The sequence below is a fragment of the Lepidochelys kempii genome, chromosome 2 (genome assembly GCF_965140285.1).
Source record: "Lepidochelys kempii isolate rLepKem1 chromosome 2, rLepKem1.hap1, whole genome shotgun sequence".
Lineage (NCBI taxonomy): Eukaryota > Metazoa > Chordata > Testudines > Cheloniidae > Lepidochelys > Lepidochelys kempii.
The window spans coordinates 81954797-81979336 of record NC_136381.1 but is presented as its reverse complement, the minus strand read 5'-3'; the positions used below and the strand labels follow the sequence as shown (position 1 = coordinate 81979336).

Genomic DNA, 24540 nt, shown 5'->3' with positions numbered 1-24540 from the left:
GTCACTTAAAGCCCAACCTCCTGTAGACAAGCTATTATGTGAGTGAATGGCAGTTTTTATTTTTTTTTAAAGCCTGGGGTTAGCCCTGATGGTTGCAGAGAAAAAGCTTGAGAGTGCAACCCAAGTGCACCCTAAAGGCACAAAAACCAGAAGGGAAAAAAAAAATTTAGGATTCTTTTTATCTCCCGATTTTTTGGGGCATGACTCATGATTTTTTGGAAGTTTGATGTTAGCAGTACTATGACTCCTGGTCCAGTGGCCTATCCACTGAACCACACAGCCTCCCTCCCAGGGACTGTTGGAGCTGGAAGGTTCTTTGTCAGAAAAGGGCTGGGGGGGGGGAGGGGGCAGCAAATGGAGTTAGCCTGTGTTCAGCTGCAGCTGAGGCACTTTAAAATGCTGGTAGCTGTAAGCTAGCTATAAAACATGCCCTTTCAGAACACAACCCATTCAGCTCTCCACTCCACAACTGTAACATTCCACTTTCACTGTAATTGAACTGTACAGAATCCTGTTGTATAAGGTTCCTTGCCCGCCCTTTGAAGATAGAGAATTTTCTCTTTTGGTTACAGCTTGTCAAGTCTTGAGGCTACAACCATCTGTGTTAATCTCTGAGCAGACCGTTCTTATTCATCATCAATAACACGTCCAAGGAGCAACCATGCCGAAGAAGCTCTGTACTGACAAGAAACAAAAACTGCCTGGCTGAGGTTTTTCACTTCCATGTCTCGCCTACATTCTAACTCTTTGGATACAACTAATCAGAGACTTTAAATGAAGAGGTCACAATAGGCTCAGCCCTGAATGATTTAAAAAAAAAAAAAAAGTTTAACTCCATTTTCAAATGGGTCTTTGTGGGGATGACTTGCAACTTGGGCTGTCTGCCAGCCTGAAGAGAGATGGCAGAGAGAAGAATTTTGATGCTGGTTTTTCCATGCTTTAGTTTTTATTGTGGCTCTCACATTTCCAGCCGTCCTTACATTTTCCTATTAATTGCTTTGGCTCATGTGTGTTCCTGTAAAGCTGCTACAGATCGGATTGATCAACAAGTGGCAAACAGGCCAAGGCAACACTTGCATATTCAGATGTCGTTTTCCTTCCTTTGCCTGTGCTCTAGTGACAGTGAAATGAAGCTGGCACTTCCGGCATTAGATTCTACAACAGCAAGCAAGTAAATGCCTTAAAACATACACTGAGTTCCTTCATTTGAGGTCTGATCACATGAAGTGCTGAATACCTCCTGCGAGTTGCTGAGAAACCTTAACAGCCACCGAAACCTCTTTGTAGGGTGGTATCCTTACTGAGAGGAGGGGTTAATTCTTTGGAAGTATTGTCAGTTCTTCTATTATTGCTCTGAGCTAAATTAATTTGATAAGTTCCTGTGGCTTTGGTGCGGCTGCATAGAGCGTCCTACATTTAGGAGGCAAAGGCGTGCACTCGGGCCTGTGCGGACTACTGGAATAAAGACAGGACTCCTTGTGAGAAATTCTCCATGGCTTGTTTGAACTTGAGTCCAAACTGACTGACCCACTGATAACAAGTAAACCACATGACAGAAAAGCAACAGAATTCCTGCAGGTTTTCACCAGCTCCAGAGCCCCTCTCTCCTTTAAAACGAGAGCACAAGGAGCATGTGTGTTTCATGAGGTCCAGGACTCTTACCAACTGACATTCATAGTACAGCTTTTCCCTCCACAATGCAGTCACAGCTTAGAGCAAAAGATTATCCTCAAGCTTTACAATGGGTATCTGTAAACCATTAAGACATTCCAAATTAGCAGCTCTGTTCTGCTTCAACTACAATATTCTTCATAGAAAGCTTTAAGCCCATTGCTAATCTGCCTGGTATTAGTGATGTTAATTCCTTTTCCATCCATATATGATAGAAACTATAAAAACAGTACTCCTCTCTCTTTCCTTTTGAGTATGTTGTAACATTTAAATCGTCCCCCTTTTCTCTTATGCTGTAAATAGAGATGGCCTTGAACCCACCTCTCAAACCTGTAACATCCCCTTAACCAAGCAACTGGTATAACTAACCTCCATCTGTCTCCTAGGAGCTCTATGACGGCAGGTTTATTGGGTACAATCGTCTCCTTTTGCTGACTTGGGGTAAAGGTTACTAGATGCAATTCCAAACCACAAATACTAGTCAGCCCTTCTCTAAACAAACAGCTAAACAGAGCTAAGAGCTACATTTAAATATACAGCTCTGACACGAAGCTTAACGTTTTATTAACACACCCATAGAATGGAAGTTTCTGTCTGCACAGCACCAAAAGAGCCCTTACTCCACCTCTAGAGTCATGAGCTGAAGCCAACTTGGAACGTGCAACAAACTATTCCTGCCTATGCAAGCTTTTGAAAACATTTGCATCTGCCACCCGAGGCCTCAGTTACCTCATCTGTATAATGGGAATAAGTTTGCTTCTTTCCTATGGGAGTAGTATGATGCTCCACTGAGTAAGAGTTATGAAGTACATTGAATTATCAGAAGCAGTCAGTAGAAAGGTAGAAAGAGAATTCAGAACATTCTTGGCTCCCAGAGATGAGGTGTGTTGACAGAGAAGGTTGACACTCTTTTACCAAGCTTTGCATTTCCCTGAAGAGTTTGGAAAGAGGTCTAGGCCATTTTGGAGTAATTCAGGGGATGAAATAATTGTGTGCGTCTCCTCTCCCTGCGGTCTCAGGGGCCCCGTTCACTAACTACATGTAAAATGAGGTAAATACACATTTCTTTGTTCAGGATACTTCTGCCTGGACAGAGCTGCAGGGTTTGGAACGTGTGCTAGGAACATTGTACAGGGGGATTTCATAACTTTACATATAGTGTTGCTACATACACTTCACCATGATATTACTGACCAGCAGTTATCAGTTTTCAAATGATACCTCAGAAGGCATATTTTGCACAAAGATTATTACAGTAGTGTGTAGGGCAGTGTTGGGCAACCTGCGGCCCGCATGCAGCCCATCAGAGTAATCTGACTGCAGGCCATGAGACGTTTTGCTGACATTGACAATCCGCAGGCACAGCCCCCTGCAGCTCCCAGTGGCTGCGGTTCGCCGTTCCCGGCCAATGAGAGCTGCGGGAAGTGGCAGCCACCACCTTCTGCAGCTCCAATTGGCCAGAAACTGTGAACTGCGGCTACTGGGGAGCTGCAGGGGGCCATGCCTGCAGATAGTCAACGTCAGCAAAATGTCTTGTGGCCTGCAATCAGATTACCCTGATGGGCCACATGCGGCCTACAGGCTGCAGGTTGCCCTCCATTGGTGTAGGGTGTGAATACAGGAGTGCTTTTGGTCACAGTGTGTTGCCATTTTAGCCATACATAACAGATATAACATGATCAAATTTAACTGCACTTTACATGAGTTTAGCAACAAAGCATGTGCAAAATATACTAAGCTTGCACAACTGATTTTCAAAAAGACTTACCAATCATAAAATTTCACCTTGCGGAAACCAAGCCTAGACAATTTCAGCCCCAGAACTGAAGTTATATATTACTGAAGTCCAGGGGTTAGTACGGAAGCAGTTACACAACTTTCATCTTAGTGGACTATGACCAGTGCCTGGTATAATCCCATCTTGAAAGGGACTGAAAGAGTCATGTACCTATGGCACACTCTAATCAAACAGACTGTGATCATGCATCAGAGTTTTAGAAGCAAAATAGCTTTCTATCTTGTGGTACAAAACTGTTCCAGTCTCAACTATTCTCCTCACCATCACCCCCTCGCCCCTTTCTAAACAAAATGAGCTTGCCCATGTGCTGATCGTCTGAAATGGGATTAACATTTCACACTGATCTGTTGCCTGGTTTCCAGCAACAGATGATCTGCTTGAAAGCTGCTCATTCAGCTTCTGCCATGGGCTAACCATGATTTGCTATAACATTTTCTTCCACTGACCCCCTCCTTCGGTTTATAGACAAACCACAACAACAAAGTAGAAAGGACTGTTCTTCCTATTAGTATTCAGCACAGCTCCGAGTCACTGATTGTTTTGCAATACCACTCCAGCACCCCTTGTGATGCTTTGGGGTTTCACCCAGTCCAGCAAAGGGTTTGCTCACCGCTTGCCTAGTAACCCTGGGTGCTTCTGTGCTGTGCAGCTTTGGCTGAGCCCTGACACCAGCACCAGGCTCACAGCACAGTGGCCTCACCCTGGCTGCCACCAGCATGGTTACTCCTTACAGAGTGACACTAACAGCCCTTCCAGTCCCATGTCTCCCTTGCAGTGACCTCTCACTGATAAGCATGCTGCCTCCAGAGACAGCGCACACACCAGCCTGTTAGTTTAGCTGAGGCTTCTACCCTTCAGTTTAATACACAGCACTGAGATGGTTTTGTAACAAAACACGTTTGCTAACAAAGAACAGATATTTAAGTGATAATAAGCAAAAAGAAAAGAGACAGCTGTGGGTGCAAGTAAAACAAATCAGAACACGCTTTCTAGTGATTAAAACTTAGCTTCAGCATTACAAATCTTCATTTAAGCAGGTTTCAGAGTAACAGCCGTGTTAGTCTATATTTGCAAAAAGAAAAGGAGTACTTGTGGCACCTTAGAGACTAACCAATTTATCTGAGCATAAGCTTTCGTGAGCTACAGCTCACTTCATCGGATGCATACTGTGGCATCTGATGAAGTGAGTTGTAGCTCGCGAAAGCTTATGCTCAAATAAATTAGTTAGTCTCTAAGGTGCCACAAGTACTCTTTTTCTTTTTTCATTTAAGCAGGTTTATCACCTAGAGTCAGTTCCAGCTACTGAGTTTTCAGGCCAAGAGGGTCCACTTTTCATGAGCTCACAGGGCACTGCTCACTCTTTGTCCCCTAGGTGATGGATACTAAAATGGCTCTCTCTTTCTGCTTATATATCCCAAAGTCTATTGTCTTTGTTTCAAGAGCCAGGAAGGCTTTGTGTGTGGGGTGGGGGAGTGGGAGGGGGTTGCAGGCTCCATCCCCTTTCATGAGCATTAAGTGGTCTAGCCCCCCCAGCCAGGCTCATTTAGCTTGATAGCTTTGTTTACCTCAGATGTAGATGTACAATTTCATTGTCCTCCAAGATATTACCTGGCTCAACTTACATTGGCGACACAGGAAAAACAGGAAAGACAACATTATTTTGTTTAACACAGGCTGATCTTATGCACTGCTTGCAAAACACCCTTTAAGAATATATATAGCACACACTTATAATTCTTTATACTCCTCCCACACATACATCACACAATAATATTAATGATCAGCATGTTACCGGTTTGCATGTGATATCTTACTTGATCCCTTTTAGATACAGATGATGACAACAGTGTGTTGTTGCAATGAGTGCATCAGGCCTGATGTGAGTTATATGTTGTTCCCTATGCCAGTTGGCATTGAGGGACTCTCTGGTTCAGACCCTTTTAAATGCTTATTTCAAATGTATATTTACACACTGACTTATTATCAAGGTCCCTTTTTATTTGTTTGGGGCAAGTGAAGGGGATTATTGATGTTTTGGGAGGAGAGGGGAAATAATTATATTCATGCATCATGTTGTGTCCTAGGTGAAATTCTATAATATGACTCTCTGCCTTTCAGTAAATATGTTAATAGGCTCCTTGCTTTTGCAAAATACTTGACCTGAACAAAAGTGGTGGTAATTTGCCATGCAGGAGGTTTCCAAGTCTGCTATAAACTCATGCTTGTGGAGACTAACACACCCTCACTTCTTTCCCATCACCGGTAACAAGGTGCAAAGATCACTGGGCCATAGGCAGCAATGACAGATTAAAAGAAAACAGAAGTGCTTCAACAGTAGAGGTTATATTAATTTAGCAAGCACATTAGCATCCATAAAGCCTCCTGCTACAAATTTTCATGTTAACAAAAAATCAGGTACAGAAAATTGTTTACCAGGAGTGCTCTTGCTGGCTGTATCATAGTAATGTTGTTATAACTATCTTGCCCAACCTCACACAGAACGTCAATAGCAGAGCAGGAAATTGAACCTGGATGTCCTGATCCCAGGCTAGCTCATCCTTTCTTTATGAAACCCTGCCTTCCTGATGTGGTGATACCCTCCCCAGCACAGCTGCCCCCACCGGTGGGGAACAGAGAACAAACTGCACCACCGGCACTGCAGGAGTGAATCAAGCTCATCAGTTTAAAACCAGCCTCATTTTTTCAGCAATCGCCTTTGAAGTTCACCTGAGACATGAAACTTTGCAAGTTGCCTTGTGTAATGACAGTGTTCTGAAAAAGTTACTAATGATCTGCTCTCCCTTGAAGAGCCCTCTTGTACCCCCACATTCCCCCTGCAGCCCCATGTCCTTCCTTGCCAAGGACAAGACAGGATGCCCTATAGAGCCCAAGCACATCAACTAGCTGATTATGAGAAACCAGAGGTTCTCCCACAGACTTAATGACAAAGGCATCATGATGCATTTGGACAAAGATCAATGCCACAGTGCTTTTACAGGGAGCAAGTGCCCCGTTACTCAGATTGGGGTGGTTATTGTATGATCTCACAACAGGGCAGAATTAGGGTTGTTTGAGTGCTTTAATTGTGCATTTCTTACCTTATCGTGTTTGGATTTCTTTTAAGTGTAACTCTAACTCTGAATTTCCAGGGTTTAACAGGTTTTGTTGGGGGGATAATTATAACATCCCTGTAGTGTTCTTTTATCCTTAAATTACTGATATGTACTCTGAAAATTTAAACTCCATCTTAACATAGCTTTTTGTCTGGAAATTTATATTAAAGAAATTAAATCCATGGGGTGGAAGAAATAAGGAAAGACTCGATATCAGTTCTAGGACTGCTGAGTGGGACAATCCCCCTCTAACCAGAGTAAAGGTTGTTGAAAAATGAGAACATTTTTTCATGGAAAAATTCACTCCCCTTCTCCTCCCCAATCAAAGTTTAGGTGTCAAAATTCAGAAATTTCTACTAGTTCTAGAGCTGGCTGGAAACAAAATGAACTTTTTCTTCTTTTTGGGGGGGGGGGAGAACTTGTTCAATTTCCCCCCCATTGAAATTCCAAAATTTGGAAAGCTTCTACCAGCTCTGATCCCAATGCTTTCCCTGTGGATTCTAGTGAAGCTTACCAAAGCTTGAGCTTATATTAGCAGCTGAAAGGAACATTGTCACATGGTTTAGGCCTGAAATAATGGGCGGGGCCCCCCTCTGGATGGAGTAATTTTTACTCAAAAGCTGGTCATGCAGAACAAGAAGCTGGCTACACAGATAAGCTCAGTTCTCCTCCTGAAAGCCCCCTGTAACACCACATCCCATACACACATTATAAGCGTTTGCATGCATACACGTTCCAGAGAATGTGTATAACACTATATCCCACCCAACCCCACCCCACTAATGTGCTGCCCCTTCCCCATGCTCTTTGTTCCATATGACACTTAGGCCCAGACTCCCTGATTGGAGCTGTCTTTTTCCCTTCCCCAGCAATACTTACCCACTCCCATGGAAGGCAGCAGTGGGTATCTTTTCTATCTCCTCTCAGGGGAGGAAGATACTCTGCCTGTACATGTAAACAGCAAACAGGAAGCTAGACTATTCCCTCTTGCTCCCTCCAGTGTGGTCTGCTTTTCAGCAGGTGCTCTGATTTTCCCTCATCTGCTGTTAGAAGTTCCCAGAAAAAGGAGGCAGGGACTATTGAAGCTGCTGCTATAGCTACAAACAGATATGCTTTGGGGGCTAGAAACCGTTTCCATTTTGCTCTCTCTTTCACTGGCTGGAAGCGGGGAAGGAAAACACACTGGTGTCCCTCCCATGCTGAAAGTCCGGCAGAGGGGATGTCCTGCTGCAGTTAGGCCTATTGTGGGTCTTCTTTGAAGTTTCCCTGTAAATGCTATACTAGGCTTTCATGTCTATTGACGGTAATTAATCCCAGATGGAATTTTACCACATTTAGGAAGTAAAAAGCAACTTGTTTTTACTGCACTTTTAATGCTGGGGCGTCTCCGTCTCTGCAGCAGTCTGGATAGTACAGGCCAAATTAGCTCATCAGACAGTGACACCTGTGCAACGTCCCCCCAGCCAGCCAGCTGGCACAGGTGTACCTGATTGGAACTTAGCAAACAATTCTGTTGCTGCAGGAGAAGAGACTCAATCCATCTCTCCCTCTTGACCCTGAAGAGCAATTCTAATTAGTCACTAAAGAGAGCCAATATGACTCTGAAGACAAAGGTTGACATTCAGCCCTATGCAGCTCTGGAGTTCCACTTAAACCTATTTTGACTTAAGGACATATAAGGCCTTGTGCTGGCCTTTTGCACAGGGGCCAGTTTCACCCAAAGACAGCAGTTGAGTGCCTTTTTAGAGCTCCTTTACACAGCAGAGCCAAACATTAATGTGAAGTATTGTTTTGGTTTTTTTAGCTTGAAACTGAGGATTTTTTGGTTACCATTCCCATGTGATGTTGGAAATGCAAACACAAGAGCATGGTGCCAGCACATGGAAATGAAAGGGATTAAACCAAAGTGAAAGTAACCAGCTTAGCTTGTCAAATACCAAAGAACAAAAATGGGTGAGTTTCACACTGATGAAGACTCCGGTTTAGCAACTCTAGAGGCTGAAGTCTGCCGGAGACCAGGTTGCACAGACAGTGATAAAGCAAGCTTCCCCTACGCTGCCCAGGCCATGGGCCTCCAAGACAACCTCCAGGACTAGGTCAGTCTGCAGGCTGACTCAGCGCTTGGTGTCTGTACTGAGACAGCCAACAAAGGTACAGTTATACTGGGTGTTTTTTGATGGACCCCTGTCAATGAAGAACTGGACTGAAATGAACAGCTCCTTTCCGACAGGGCACTATACGTACATCCCTTTTTTATAGTTTGTAATAATCAGAGTTATTCGGGGTAAGCTCGAGATTGTGTCTGGCCCGTGAAAGTTGTATAAGAGGAGATGTGCATAAGGAGCTTATACCCATAGCACAGGGTCCGGCCACAACTGCAACCCCTGTGCTCTCCTGTTATGCAGACAGCACTCCCTGCAAACCAGCTGCAGCCATTAGCCATTGCAAAAGGAGCAGGGAGGAGGCCTGGCACTAGCGCCATTGTCCCCTTTACACTGACCAGTCATGGAGTGGAGAACCGAAAAGATGGAGCAGAATCTGCATTCTCCAGGAGCACAATGCCTCTCGGAGCTGCTTCTGGGGCTGTGCAGTCTGCACTGCCTCTAGATCCATAGATTCCAAGGCCAATGGGACCAATGGGATCATCCAGTCCGACCTCCTGAAAAGCGCAGGCCAGTTTGTAATCCATTTCATGTTGATTTTGTTTCATTCTAGTTGCTTAATCAAAATGCCATGCAGGAGCAAGTCAAGCGCCTTCTAGAAGTCTAAGTATATTAAAATAACACCTCTGCCTCTATCAGCCACACTTACAATTTCATCAAAAAAAGATATCGAGTTAGTTTGACAAGAATTATTTTCTGTAAACCCCTGTTGCATGGCATTACATTATGCTCTTTTAATTCAAGTCCCATCTCAACCCCTCCATTATTTTGCCCGGGATCAATGTCAGTCAGGCTGAGAGGTCTATAATTCACCAGGTCAGCTCGGGGTGGGCCCCTCTCAGTTTCGTCTGTTGAAGCTGTTCCACTTTGTATAAATAATTAAATAAGCAACCCTGGGTCTCCCACATCCCAGGAGAGTATCCTAATGATCAGTCAATCTCACTCTCTCTCTCTTTCTCCCTGTGGCCCAATGAATATTTGTTTATTACAAAATGGAATCGCTTTGGCCGGTGAGCACCCTTCCCCAGAATATCCAGTAGTCTGGTGGTGATTAGGGCACTCAGATGGGAGATCCAAGTTCAAGTCCCTACTCCAAATCAGTCAGAACAAGGATTCAAAGGCAGGTGAGCAAGTGCCCTCATTAGGGGAGGTATTTTGAGATGTACCTCCCAACCCACCAGCTTGGAAGATTCCCAATCTGGTCACCCTTGGCTGCTTTTTGCGTGAGGCCCCATCCAGTAGGCCTGCTCTGAACACTCCTACTAGATTGGGCCCTGCAGACAAGATAGGCAGAGGAATGCATAGTTTGAGAATCCTGCTGACACTTAGGTGTGAGCTAGGGTGTACTCTGCACTGTCATGTCTTGGGCAGTTTTGTGCATGCCCTCCAGCAGAAACTTAAGCACCTACAGGACTTTGGCAGCAGAAATGTAGGCACCTAGGGAATTTAGGTGGCAACTAAGCAAGGGTTTGGAGGATCACAGGTGTGCCTAAATGTTGGACTTAAGGCACCGAACTGCCACTGTAGGTGCCTACATCCCTTTGTGGATCTAGTCTGTAGAGACTCTTAAAAATCTCATCCTACATTTGCAAACATGAAAATTTCAAGCAGACTTAAAGTGACTGGGGAATGGAATTATTTCAAGGCTTTTTGGAATTAATTTCTTTCAACTTCTCATGACATTGATTCAAGGTTTATCATCTCTGCTTCCTCTTAAGATATCTTAGAGACAACTCACAGCTAGCAAACAGTACCAAAACAAAACAAAGTCCTCCCTAAAAAAAAATGTACAATGGTCAAGAGAAACCTTGCATAAGGAGGAAAAAAATAATAATACACACACACAGACTGAGTCAGTACAATAGATAGTAAGATTTATTTGTTGATTTCCCATTCAGCAAAGATTTATCTGTCAATCTGCCACAATTCCGAAAAGGAATGATCTCCAGACGCCCCATGTTCTCACACACTGTGCCAATCCAGACAACGTGACTGGAGACCTGCATGTGGGAACTTGCCTTTTACAGGAGAACTTAAAACAAAATCCATGCCCACTGCTATTTGATTCATGGCAGTGCCTGGATTTTCACATTGTTTGGTGTAACCTGCTCTCAGTCTCTAACAAAAGCTCTGGGGAATCCAGTGGAGAACACGACTTTTCCTGTTTCTGCAGACTAGCAGGGGGAGTTCAGTTCCTTGCGTGAGAAGGTGCTGCTGAAAGAGGTTCTCACACTGAGCCGTCTAGAGACACAATACGGTTTTTCCTTTGCAGCGTCGATCAGAAATAGCTCTCGTCCTATACTTTGAGGCAAACACTGGTAATCATCAGACCAACTATGCTTCTCCTTCACCAGTGCTACTAATAGCATGTTGTTCCTTCTGAAGAAAGACAAAAGAAGAATGAAGGGACCTGGTGTTTGATCACATTTTTTCTTTCTTGCTGCTGCTGCTTTATTTTTTTTCATTCTGAATTTTCTGAGCTACAGCTGTTTTTTTCCAGTTGGGGGTGAAGGCGTGGAATCCTCATTGTTTTCAGTTATGTGCCCATCCTTTCTGTGTAAACAAGCAGGGCTTCTCCAAGTGCACTGAGCAGAAGACTGTAAACAAAGCAAGGTGTAACTTCAATACTGATCTAGTACACACACTTGATAGAAGGGCAAAAGGCAGAGCATCAAAGGAAAGGAGGAAGTTTGTTCGCCTACATGCATGTGCTTCATCAGGGTGACATTACAGAACCCCAGCATTTTTCATGACAATACATTTTTTCACTCAGAGTGCTAAGAAACGGCTGGAACCAGAAATGGCTTGTTTCTTCAGATCTCATTGTGATACTTCCCCTCCAACATTTTAGAGATGGGTACATATATGTAAATATATAGACACAAATAGCTGCTTTATTTATCAATGTTAAAATAATTGCACAGGCATATATACACTGGAGGGAGGGAAGGAGGGAGAAGGAAGGCTTTGAACCTCATCTGGTTATTGATATAAGTGCAGACTTCCCCTTAGCAATTTCTGTTTGTCTTCTAACTTGAAAATGGACTCACTGCTTGACAAAAATGGAAAGGGAGATAAACTCCCCTGCTTTTGGGAAATGAAACAACATCTAACTGAGGAGGTTGGGAAGAAACTTCCACTCTGGGCAGGTTATGCTGGACTAGCTGACCAACAGAAATGCCTGCATACTTACTGTCCACTTACGGAAGACCTGGCACACTGAACTGTTCTAACTGGAGCAGTGTGTGTACCAAGGCATATCCCTCTCTCCTGCCACAATGACGGCTCTCTTGTTCCCTCTCTCACCCTTGTCTTGGGAGCAGCTAGCGTTGGAAGCAAGGTTCCAAAGCTATCAGAGTTCAATGGAATTGTCTTTGTTTATATAAATGTCAGCCATCAGCCTGTCCATCTTGTGCAATAGTCAGTAATCCCCAAATCTCCTCTGAAATCACATCCAAGAGGAATATGGTAGACTGCTGGCTCATCTCCACACTGTTGCAACAGTGAAAAGCTAAATGTAACAACTTTGCATTTTAGCCTCACGGCTTAGTTAGCTTATGAAGCAGCAAAGCTCCTTATTAAACTTTATAAATAAAACAAACTTCTCTACAGGTTACTGGTAAGAGGGCACTTATTTATGTTATTCAAAAAGTATGTATACCTGACAAGGTTGTCCGGACATTAATAGTATTATATTGACTTAAATATTAGTGTCAGTGAATTGTTTACAAACACCATCATTCCCATTGTTCCCAAAAGATGCAAACTTTATATAACAACTGTACAGTATACTATTAGTACAATGATACTATTGTGCACTATAAAGCCCTGGAAGGGTAGCTGCTAAGGAGATGACAACTTTCACATTCAGAGACAGTCCACTTTTGGCTATGGAACTATCATTAAGAAGCAATGAACTGTTAGAGGTGCGGGCTTTCCAAAGAGATTTAAAACCAAGAGCCTGGTCACTTGTAATCATTACAAATTCAAGGCACTTTTCTCAGGAAACCATTAGCCTACATTTCCCACCTACATTTCAGCTCCAGTTATTAACATTTATCTGCATTAATTCCTTCTGAAATTACAATTGGATAATATGTTCTTCTTCTTTATCCCTAAAGGAAAGTCCTGTAGAGTTCAACAGGAATTAAACCAACAGGGTCCTATAGAAATTACACTGAGATAGAAAGAGTACTTTCTACTTTGTATAGAGTTTTTAATAGACAGTTTAATAGAGAATCAGATCCCTTCTATAGAATTCTATAGATTGGCTTAAAAATACGATAGAGAAGATATCAAACTCTATTAACTAGCACTTTTCCACAAGGGCACTTCCTGGCTAGCCTACTGTGTTAACTGCTGTCATGTTCTATTTCAGAGGTGGCTGCACTTCCGTGATCAGTAAAAAAATGTGTATACCAGGAGAGCTACCATATCTGTAGCATCAGTACATAGTAAAGTGATTGTGGGTGGTTTGAAATGAAAGGCATAAATGTGTGGTTTCTATTATGATTTCTCTTTGTGTATTTATGTATTATCACTTATCAGTCTTTATCCTCAGCCGTATAATATGATCTCAGATACACCTCACTAAGCTTTAAAAATATAGATACTGTCCCCTGCATGGGAATATAGTAGCTCACTCTGTGTGCTGCCCTTTACCAATCTGGCCATCAAACAAGAGAAGAGGATGAATGTCCTTGTATTCAGCCTCTTCCAACCTTGGACAGCGGTTGCCAAATACCCTAGTTTTGCAGTGGCAGCACGGGATACCAAAACATCCACCACGACACTTTCTAACACTGCCATTAATTCACCTGTTGTTCACGCCAGGCACTAACTTCCTTGTGCATGTAAAAAAGACTAGTGAGGGCCATAAAAGCAGGAGGAGTCCAACACTGTCTCTAGAGAGACAGAGTCAGGGTTAGATTACCACGAGACCCTTAACTTTCAAATTTTTCTGATTCTTGGAATGTTCAAAACTTTTTCTTCAAAACTATTTTTCTTCAGGCTCTAAATCCTGTATCTACATCCATTATCCACAGATCCTTCTGAATGCTGGATTTTATCCATATTTCCCCTTCTTGTCTCCTACTTCATCATAATCCTCTGGCTGAGGTTAAACAAAATTTTCTCTGTTACCAACACACTGCTTTGTGGATTATTCACAAGAGTATAGTAGTAAAAACAGGTTATATCTGAAATCTGCTCCTTTGCTTAAGTGTACCAGTGTAATGTATAACCACCAGACCACTGAGCTAGCAGAAGTCTTCATTTTAACTGCAAAACGGAGTACTGTCAAATAATGTTAAATCCTCAACCCTGGATTTACCTTAAATTTAAAATATGGTGAACCCTTTGGATTCTATTAATTAAGGCATGAGAGTTAAAAGCACCACGCTGTCACTGAGAAACTAACACACGAAATGATAGCCACTGTTAATGTTGGACCTACACCAAAAACCCCTGTGGTTTGTGATCTTATGCTTGCTTTGCAGCTGCCATAATCTAACAAACCTTATTCCAAAAACTCTGCTGAAATCCCTGATGCTGCTGGTGCACACGCCGTAATGGAAGACAAAAAATAATTAAAAAAAAAAAATCACCTTTTTGAGTTCTCAACAATCTAAACGTAACTCTGGGCTAAGGTCCCAAACACAGTTTCTTTTAAAATATGAATTTGTTACTTGTGTATGGTAAACACATAAACTTACACACACATATTACATACATATAAATGTATATAGGGTGTATCGTGTGCATATTGTGTATGCAATTATGTATGCATTTATACTGTATCTGTATGTACACACAAATACATATACACTGTATGCATGTGTATTATATATGTCAGTGTATGCCTGTATATATATCATAAATATGCAATATACACACACACACACACACATATATATATGCTTGCTTGCTAATGTCCTGGGCTGGGTGTGCTGCTGTTTTTTGCCTTTGGCAACACTTCAGCAGGATGTACTGAGTTACATACATATGGCACAGAAGTGACCTCCTGCAACTGCAGAAAAATACAAAAGATTTATTTTGGCATTTCTTTAAAAAAAACAAAAAACAGCCCAATTTGAATTTAAAGTCTGCTTTCTGCAACTTGTTTTAACCTATGAGCTGTAGCCAAAAAAAAAGCAACATGAGAAATTGTTTGGGGAAAGAGGGTAGAATATGAAATGTCAGCTTTGTGTAAATGTATTTTATATACATTTCACTATAGTTTTTCAAGGTCTGTTAGTCTGAAAAGCTTCATGTACAGAAAGCTTTAGAAGCAATGGATGCATGTTGGGGGAGGAAGTATTTTAATACTTTGACTGTCCATTGAAGAGGTCACATTTCGCAATGATTCTCTGCCTTGGTGTAATCAGGCATTAATATATAAAGATAACTAAGAAAGAACCAAATACAGGAAGGAAATGAGTGGTTCATTGACTTGGAAATTCTTTAAAACAATGAAGGAAAGTCAAGCACAAGGAAAACTGGATCGTTTGTGGAAGCAGGATTATTTTTCAGTTACAATGGACACACAATCGCAGTTGTATGGTACAGACAAAGAGCTTAGTCCTTCATTCACTGAAGCCAAACAGAATTTCTCTGCGGATTTCAGTGAGTGTTAGATCAGATCTCCAAAAATATCAAGGTAAGATGAGAATGAATATCTACATAATACAGACTGGAATCAATTTTCTAAAGTAGTATCTAAGAGACTAGTCCTGTTTGTGTTACTCACATTGGGTGAAATCTATCCCTTTATGGACAGTCAGCACAAAGTCCATGCACCTCAAGTCCCCAAAATTTGCATGCCCATGTTTTGCATGGCTTAAAAATTCAAATCAGTGTAGTTGTATGCACAATAGCTTGATTGGCTGCATTCAGGTGGTTAACAAATGCAAATCTGAGATTTTAAGTGTACAAAATACTTAGTCCCACAATTTTGGGCCTAACATCATCACCACTGATATCAAATCTTGAAAACAGAATACGGTAATTTAATTCATTGCAAAGCAGATTCTCTGTGGCACCAACCATACTATGAGGAAAACAAGAAGAGCCCGGTCTAAAGGTCTGTAAAAGTGAGAGGCTTTGGACTTTCAACGGTATCTCCATTTCTTGAGATACACTTAGACTCCCTTGTTTATTAATTAATAATAATAGTATTTCTATTGCAGTAGTGCCGAAGTTATGGAACAGGACCCCATTGTGCGAGGCACTGTACAAACACAGAACCAAAAGACAGACTGTAAGTATTGGGGCAGGGACTAAGCATTGATACCATTCAATAAGAATTTTGATTTGGGAGATTCTAAGTTTGTTAAGCAAACTCTTTATTACCAAATCCCATGTACTGCTTTGGACGGAGGTATGTAATATTTATTGTTATTTCATTTTATTCTTTGTATTTGCAGTCCATGCTATGTTAGGCACTGTCCATGGACACCCACAGGAATACATACGATATTGGTCAGAATGCCAGAGTTCCTGAAAATCAGGACTTCCCTGTTCTATTCCCAGCTCTGTCACTAACTCACTATGTGACACTGGATGAGTCACTTAACTGCCCTTTGCCTCACTTTATCTAGATTGTAAAATGTGTATAGTCAACAATATCTCACAGAGGTGTCATGAGGTGTAACATCTGTAAAGAGTTTTGAGATTCCCGCGAAGAAATTCTGTTCTTTTCAGATAGATTATTATACTGTGCCCATCACCATGGTGTCTGAAGACCTGGCTCTCCCTCTGTACAAAATATTTTTGCTACTTGTCAGACTAGCCTTTTAAAAAGCATTTCTAGGTAAAATAATGAGTCTTGTGAAGAAATTCAATAGAAACTTCAAAATAACCACACAAATTTCAGGAAATTACTTACCAACAAACTGTTCGTACATTAACAGTCATGCCAAAGATGAATGGTGATAAACCAGCTGTGGTAACCTGTAAAATCAACAAGAAGAGACGATTTGCCTGATCTCATCATTGAAAGTTGCAACATCTTTGTTCAGATTAACTTTGTACAGGTGTACTCACACTAAATATTTGTTTACCCCCAGGTCAGTAACCCAGCCATAACACAGACGTTCGGTGGGAAGGAGAAACCCATTGGGATGAAGAATCTGCTCATCAGGAAACTACCACTTCCATCAAACCCCTCCTTACTGATCTATGACCCTCCGGGGAGCACGCAAATTATGCAGTCGAGTTTCCCGCATTTGGGGAAATCGCAGGGGTCAGCGCACCCACAGTGCAATGGATGAGCCTCACCCTGGGAAAACCACCTTCGTGATCATGGTATCTCCCCTGCCAGGTAAGTATATGCAGGCACATCTCCTTGCCCTGGCCAGTAGAAGGAAGGGGCAAAAACTATTAAAAGAACCTTATCCTGGAAGTGACCTAGCACTTAGGGAAGCAGGATCCACATGGCAAGCTAGGAGCAGCAAGGACACTGAATAAAGCAGAAACCACCGGGGACCTTGTGTGCAGAGCAGGCTGCAGCAGCAGCCAGGGAATCACATCTGGAACAGGATGTGACTGTAGGACATTGCAGCTGGGTTCAGGTCTGCGCAGCACTTGTGGCGAAGCAACAGAGACTGGGCAAGGAGCCACTGCCGAGGGGCCCCAAAGAGCTATATCACTAACTGATCCTGGCCAGGAAATCTGTATTCTCCTATTTGTCTCTAGCAGAGACTGAACTGGAGAGACATGCCAGGCACTGGGCCTGAGGAGCCCTAACCTTCTAGCAGACTGCCACCGTTTAAGCCACAGTACTTAGGGTATTGCAACCTTCCCCTTCCTGCCAGCCCTAGTAAAATACCCCTTCATTTAGCCACGTGTCCGAATCATTATTGGGACCTAGCAAGGGCCTATAGGATGTAGCATCTGAAGGGCCTTCAACTCTTGCCTCTGAGCAGGGCTACACCCAGCACATCTCTGGAACCATCAAGGTTTAGTGTGCCACAGCACTAGCAGCTGTAACAATGACATCAGGATGGAGTAAAGGTGAACAAGACTTGAGGATGATAGGAGATAGTGCAATGTAAATTCATGTCTAGTGCACTATTGCAGGGGGGGAAAGGCCAGTGCACTTCAGATCAGCAAACACAGGAGCATCAGGCTAGGTCTTCCACAGTAACCAAGCTGCACTCAGGGTAGTCTAGGAGGATAGGGCAAAGGTGATTTTATGCCATCTTAGCAGTGGTCTGATCTCAGGGATAGCTGGAAACTAGGCCAGACCCAATGTATGAGTGAGCAGTCTCCAGGCTTGTCCCTGTCCCCCCAGGGCTCCAAAGAGCTGTTCTGGCAGCCAAGGATGTAATGATATCCATATATAATCAATGGCTCCTTGGCCATGCTCTCTTTTCCCCAAACACTCCCCTGACAAATGGGTCAGGTGTCAAAGCTGCTATGCCAGCCCTCTGCCATGTGAGGACTCCGCATACTGAGAAAGAATCCATCCCCACACACAGAGGCAAGAATCCTCAGGCAGCCAGTTAAGCTGTTTTTAAAGCTGCTTTGTGTCACTGGTAGAACAAAGCAGGGAGAACAGGCCCCAGATCTTGCCCACCATATTATGGAGCAGGATAGTATCTATCCCTGACTCTACAGCCCTGTTGCTACCACAGCTGCAGTGCTGCATTAAGTCCTGGGCACCTCATTGCCAGACCAATAACACAAAATGGAAGGTTTCAGAGTAGCAGCCGCGTTAGTCTGTATCCGCAAAAAGAACAGGAGTACTTGTGGCACCTTAGAGACTAACAAATTTAGTTGAGCATGAGCTTTCGTGCATCCAATGAAGTGAGCTGCAGCTCATGAAAGCTTATGCCCAAGTAAATTTGTTAGTCTCTACGGTGCCACAAGTCCTCCTTTTCTTTTTACAAAATGGAAGGAGTTCTGAGAACAGTGACAGAAGTGATTAGGGAGAAGGAATTGATTTTCAATGAAACATTAGGATAAATAATGTCAAAAGAAAAGAATGACAAGGTAACAGTCTACAAATGCAAACATTGAAGGGTGAAAGGGATTATTTAGGATAATACAGCAGGGTATAACTAAGAGTAACAGGATGCAGCAAAATATTTAGACGGTTATCAGGAAAGACTTCCTGACAGTAAGATTTATTAGCTTGTCTAATTGTCTCTCAAGGGAGTACTGGAAACCCCAGCCTTAGGCTCATTTAAAACTTGACAAAACACTAGCATAAGTGCAACGAGGAGCATGAAGCCATTTCAGACCAGATTCTGCTTCACAGTAACTCTATTACTAGCCCATATCAGTTACATTTATGTTATCATTGCCCTTTAAAAAACAGGCTCAGACCCCTAAGTCTGTCTGAGCTGTGCTCAGCACAAGACCAGTACCAAAAGGAAAGGTGGCTCTGGGCCATCTCTCCACTCCCTGTCCTGAGGCCAACTGGGGACTGAACCAAGTAATCCAAATTATGTCAGCTAGAACAGTTTCATGGGAACCACGATGCTGGTTGGGAACTATCCGAGCACAGTGCACCCCAGCCAGGTCCTCTTCCACCCCTTGCCCCTGCGAGATGGAGGGAAGGAGAAGAGATAGCTATTCTGGCTTTATGCCACCTAAGAATTGCTGTAAATTAGGAAAAACTCCAGAAATTTCCGTTTGTATCGCTGGAGCAGTGCAAAAAGGACAAAGCCAGGGGCGAGCATTTGACCCAGCATGTATAGCATTGGGACTTCAGGTTTACTGCATGGAATTATTGTAATTAATATGGCCATATGTATCTCTAACTGACATAATCTACCTGGCCATCTGTCTTAGGTGTTTCTAAAGAGCCTACACCTTAACATGGGCAAAGCTGTAAAGCATGAAATTAAGAGAATAATTAAGCCGACTCTCCATGAGAACATTTCACTACAAAACACTAATATAAGGTCAAAACTCACTAGTTATCTGCGTTTTTCTCTCCTTTCTAGCCATATGCCAACGAAAATGCAAATACCCCCCCCCAAAACAAACAAAATCAGGGGAAAGGTCCTAACTATAGCTACACTGCAGGCTCCAAAATGCTGCAGTGTTAGCACCCAAATGAGATTAGTGGAGGGTGGGACAGTTCACTGTTCTCAGAATCACTGCTTGAGGCTATCTGCAGACTCAGGAAGACAGAATGCAATAGTTTGCGTGCCATTCACATTTGGAAGGTTATCTTTGCAACCAGCAGGGCTAGAAACTTACCGAAAAAAGAATTAATGCCCAGATGTTAGAGAATCGGAGTATGTTATGCAGGTCACATAAATACAGCAACCAGGCTGCATATATTTGGATCCTGCAAAATCTAAGAATCTGCATGTTACTGTAATGGGTTTGATTTTGATCTTACATACGTTGGTGTAGCTTTATTAATTTTAGTGGAATTACCCCTCATTACTTAAGTGTGAGTGAGAGTAGAGTCAAGTGTACCAAGCTTGCATTACACTAATGCTGGGATAGTAGACTGAAAAGTATAATGCTCATTCCCAAGCATGTACATAGAAATCAGTATAGGATGGAGGCTGTGATAGTTATAGAACTACTTTTCTCTTAAAACTGTTTGCTATTCTTTCACTATCAGGAACTAAAGTGTCATTTTTTAAAGTGACCCAAGGTACGGTTATGTCACACTGTAGAGTTGTGTTTACAGGTAACTTGACAGGAGGCCAAAAAAGGGAAACAGATAAATGAGAAACTCGTTGAGAACTGCCCTTATTAAAAATATTACACTATTCTACAGTAATCACCCCAAACCTCTGCACAAACACTACTGTAAGCTGTAGCCTTTTGGACAATTACTGTAGAACACTTGTATTCTTTTAATTATATAAGAATATCTTGATGCATAATAGAATCAAAATGTCTCTGAGAGCAGAAGTACTAAGTGTATGCAAGAAAAAAAACAAAGAAAAAAACATTCTGCACAGAAACTTCCAACTTATCTTTTTCATTTTAAAAAAAGGAAACGTTTGAAAATGAAAAACAAATTTTCAGGGAAGTAAAGCACGTAACTTGCTCTACGGTAAAATTGGGAACACATGGCTCCAATCCAGAAGCTAATTTTTCTTTTTCTAAACTTAAACAAAATGTGTTGAGCTGTTTTTAATGTACATGTACATTTATTTTTACTTATGAAAAATGCCAGAAAAAGGCACCTTTATCCACATGCTCTAGGTGCCCTTGACATAACTTTAAAAATGCATCCTAAGTGTACCGGTTTAGGATTGCTCTCCATAATCTCCCTTTCCCCCTAAAATAATTATGGCACATCTTGTAATACTTAGGAAAGAACAATTTCTACCCATCAAAGCATTTGCGTCACCTGATGCTGTTACTGAAAAATAATTTCAACTCCTACCCACATGAAAAGGAAAAAAAAAAAGCTTTCTTTAAAAAGCAGTCACTCTAAAGAGAAATAAGATCATTAGTCACATGTGCCTCAGTAACACAACTTATTTAGACTTGATATTTTGATCAAACCTACCTATCTCAATTCCAGCTATTTCTGTCATTCCAATTGCTGATCTACCTACATGCAACTTTACATGTAGGCAGAACAAACTGCTCAGGAATAAAGACTACAGACTATTAATACATATCACTAAACAGTGTTTGTCAAAGTCTTAACTAAAAACATAGCCACATCCTCTGGAAATGTTGTGAAACATATAGGTACAGCATCCAAAGTGCCTGGAAACTACCCCTCCCTGATTTCAGCATGTTTTTAAGGCCACCAGTTTGCTTCCTCCTACGGTTTCTTGTATTCCCAGATAAAATAGGGTCATATACATCAATTACACTTTGTATTTGCAAATCTGCTTTTGTGAATTCATGAACCTTGTTCATTTGCATCCTCACATCACTTATCATTGGCCCCTATGACCAAGTAGAGGTCAGCACTGACTGGTTTTAAAAGGAGTCCCATCCAGTCCTCCTCATCAAGAAAGATGGTATTCATGGCATGGCAACTGAAGAGTAAAGGTGTAATAACAGGGGCAACTGTGGAGAGGGATCCTCAGAGGTCCGTGGTGGTGTAAAGAAACATCCCTACCATTCATAAAAGGAGATTTTGCTTTTAAAGAGATGTTTCTGTGGTCTCCATCTCTACAGTACCCAGTCACTTCACAAATGTTAATGAATTAGGCCTCACAACTTATCCATGAGTCCATTTGTACATTCTGGAGCAGGAAGGTAAAAGGAAAATCCTTAACCTTCTGAGAATTCACTCCCTGAGCATCAACCCTGACCAACTAGTCAGTTCTCTCTCAATTATCTCCAGGATGTTCTCGAGATACAAAATTTGGATCTGAATTTTAAATACCCCAAAGTTTACAGATGTTCAGATCCAGGGTTTTCGTTTGGCCCATTATAAAGGTAAGAGCCATTTGCAAAATTCAGATCCGTATCCGGTTCAGATTTTACTGTCTTACACCAGAGTTCAGGGATGTATGCAAGATTTTGGTTTAGACTTATCTGATTATTTAACATGGCAATATTATTTCATTATAGCCTCTAAAAAGTACTTATTTCCTTTAATTCACCACGTTTGTTAGAAAACATAATGTCATAGTTCTCACCAGCTCTTACAGTAACTGAATATGGAATAATTTATAAAGAAGTTTCCTTAGTTTACTTACCCAAAGACAATCCATTTAACCTCACTTCCCCAATCTGCCAAAACTTCTATACTATTTTGAAAATATGTATTTTTCAAAAGACAGTGTTTTGAAACAGCCTTTCAAGTTCACTCACTGATAAAAATAAATCTTCCTGTCTATTTACCATCAGTGTCATCTTCTCCAAACAGAGGAGACAAAAGCTTCTGATGTACGTAACTTTTGTTTTCATTTTATTGGTGGACTTGAAGCAATGTCAGGCTCTTTACAGATACGGCATTTGTTTCACCCGTCTTCTGTACCTATTCTTCCAGCCTCTCAGGGCCAAAAAACCATCAAGGGAATGGATCAGTGCCAGTGTCACTGGAAACAGTTTAATCAGATTAGTCTAATTTTATCAGCAGTGCAAAAATCACTGCATGCAATATCAATACTGAGGACTATTCTTTTACTTCTTCAGGGAGACGCATTGAAATAGTGTCCCAGACTGCAGGATTATTTCCAATGCATGCATATCACGCATATCTGAGCACCTGCCTTTGCATGGGCAGTCAGTTACCTCAGTTATCAAAACAAATTGGGTATTTGCACCTAATTAAATACTTGTTTTTATCTAAATGTTGGAATTGCTCACACACATCTAGGAACAGAAATGCAGAGAGACCTCAGTCCTGTCTATTAAAATATTTTATACATGTGGCCCTAAATCATACCAACAACATTCAAGATGCTTAAGACTTCAGCTTCATTGTAACAATTGAAAAGCTAATATACAGAGACTCTTCTCTGGGAGATGCAGATTCTCATCAGGGTAGCAATCTTGTAAAAAAACAAAGAACATTAATGATACTTGTCAGCATTTAACATTTGTACTGTACTGAGATTCTCCCAAAAGCATTTGAGAGCATAGGCAGGTTATTTTGCTTGTCTCTTGTCATTTATTCAAAGACTTTCCTATAGGTTGTTTTATGTTTTTGATGCTTCATGTTGGGTCAGAAGTTTATTGCAGTGAAAATAAAATAGGTTTATTTTATTCACTCTAGGATTAGTGTCTTACCAGTGTAACTAGTAAAAAGAAAAAGAGTACTTGTGGCACCTTAGAGACTAACCAATTTATTTGAGCATGAGCTTTCGTGAGCTACAGCTCACTTCTGTAGCTCACGAAAGCTCATGCTCAAATAAATTGGTTAGTCTCTAAGGTGCCACAAGTACTCCTTTTCTTTTTGCGAATACAGACTAACACGGCTGTTACTCTGAAACCAGTGTAACTAGGGGGTTTGACTTCCAGGCTCTGTTTAGATACTGACGGCTGACATTACTGCCTTTGGGTCACTTTGCATGTAATTAGTTGTGCTTTTAGCAATCTCTTTGAATTCATCACTCTTATGTTAATAATTAATAACGTACAGAGAATGAGAGAGCATCAGAAGTAAGGAAAGGGTAGGAGAAGGGGGAACAGCTTTTCTCTGTGAGGGTGGAGACATCTGAAAGTGGGTAGGCAAAAGTGAAACAAAGGTGCTCAGAGCAAGTTTATAGAGGCAGGTAAAGCTCATGCTTTATGTGACTCAGAACAAGGCATGCCATGATACTACCTACTCCCTCCTCTGCCTGTCCAGGGTCGTCAATCACAGGGTCGTCAGACACTCCTTGGGGAACATCTTGGTAGCAGCCCTGCCTTCCCTCTAGCAGCTCCTATGTAAGCTGCACAGGGACATGTGGAGTGGTGAGCTCACATTCTTTCCCTCCTGCTGAGCAGCTGCCTAAGGGCTGGGCAGAACATAGTCATTATGCTGTCAGCACACAGATTCATTACATCATCTGCCCAGCTTAATGCTGTCGTGTGCACTGAACACGGGCCTGTTTTGCCCTCCAGCCAATCTACCTGAGAATGAAACACTTACTGCCAGTGTGTTAGCTGCCGTCTAAAGACCATGCTATGTTTGGTGTGCTGGCATCGGTGTCACTGGGAGCAAAAAATGTTGAGCTTCCCCCAGGTCTCTAATACAATGTTTCTCAACCTTTCTGATACTAGAGACCGGTTTGCTGCCTTCCTAAACTGTGTCAGGGAGATCTCAGGGACGGGCGCTGGTCCATGGACAGGCCGGTGAAAAACACTGCGCTAATACATTTCACCTCAGATAACCTGCTTCCCTTGCTTGATCCGCTGATCTTTT

The 24540-nt window shown here is 42.0% G+C and overlaps 1 protein-coding gene and 1 pseudogene across 1 annotated transcript in view; both read right to left on the bottom strand.

Moving 5' to 3' along the window:
- Nucleotides 1–24540, bottom strand: part of SLC35D4 (solute carrier family 35 member D4) — a 202557-nt gene that overhangs the window by 105019 nt on the left and 72998 nt on the right. Inside the window, 1 exon segment of the mRNA XM_073331400.1 lies at nt 16630–16694. Coding sequence (XP_073187501.1) covers nt 16630–16694 — 65 coding nt within the window.
- LOC140908026 (U1 spliceosomal RNA) lies at nt 16938–17072 on the bottom strand (annotated as a pseudogene).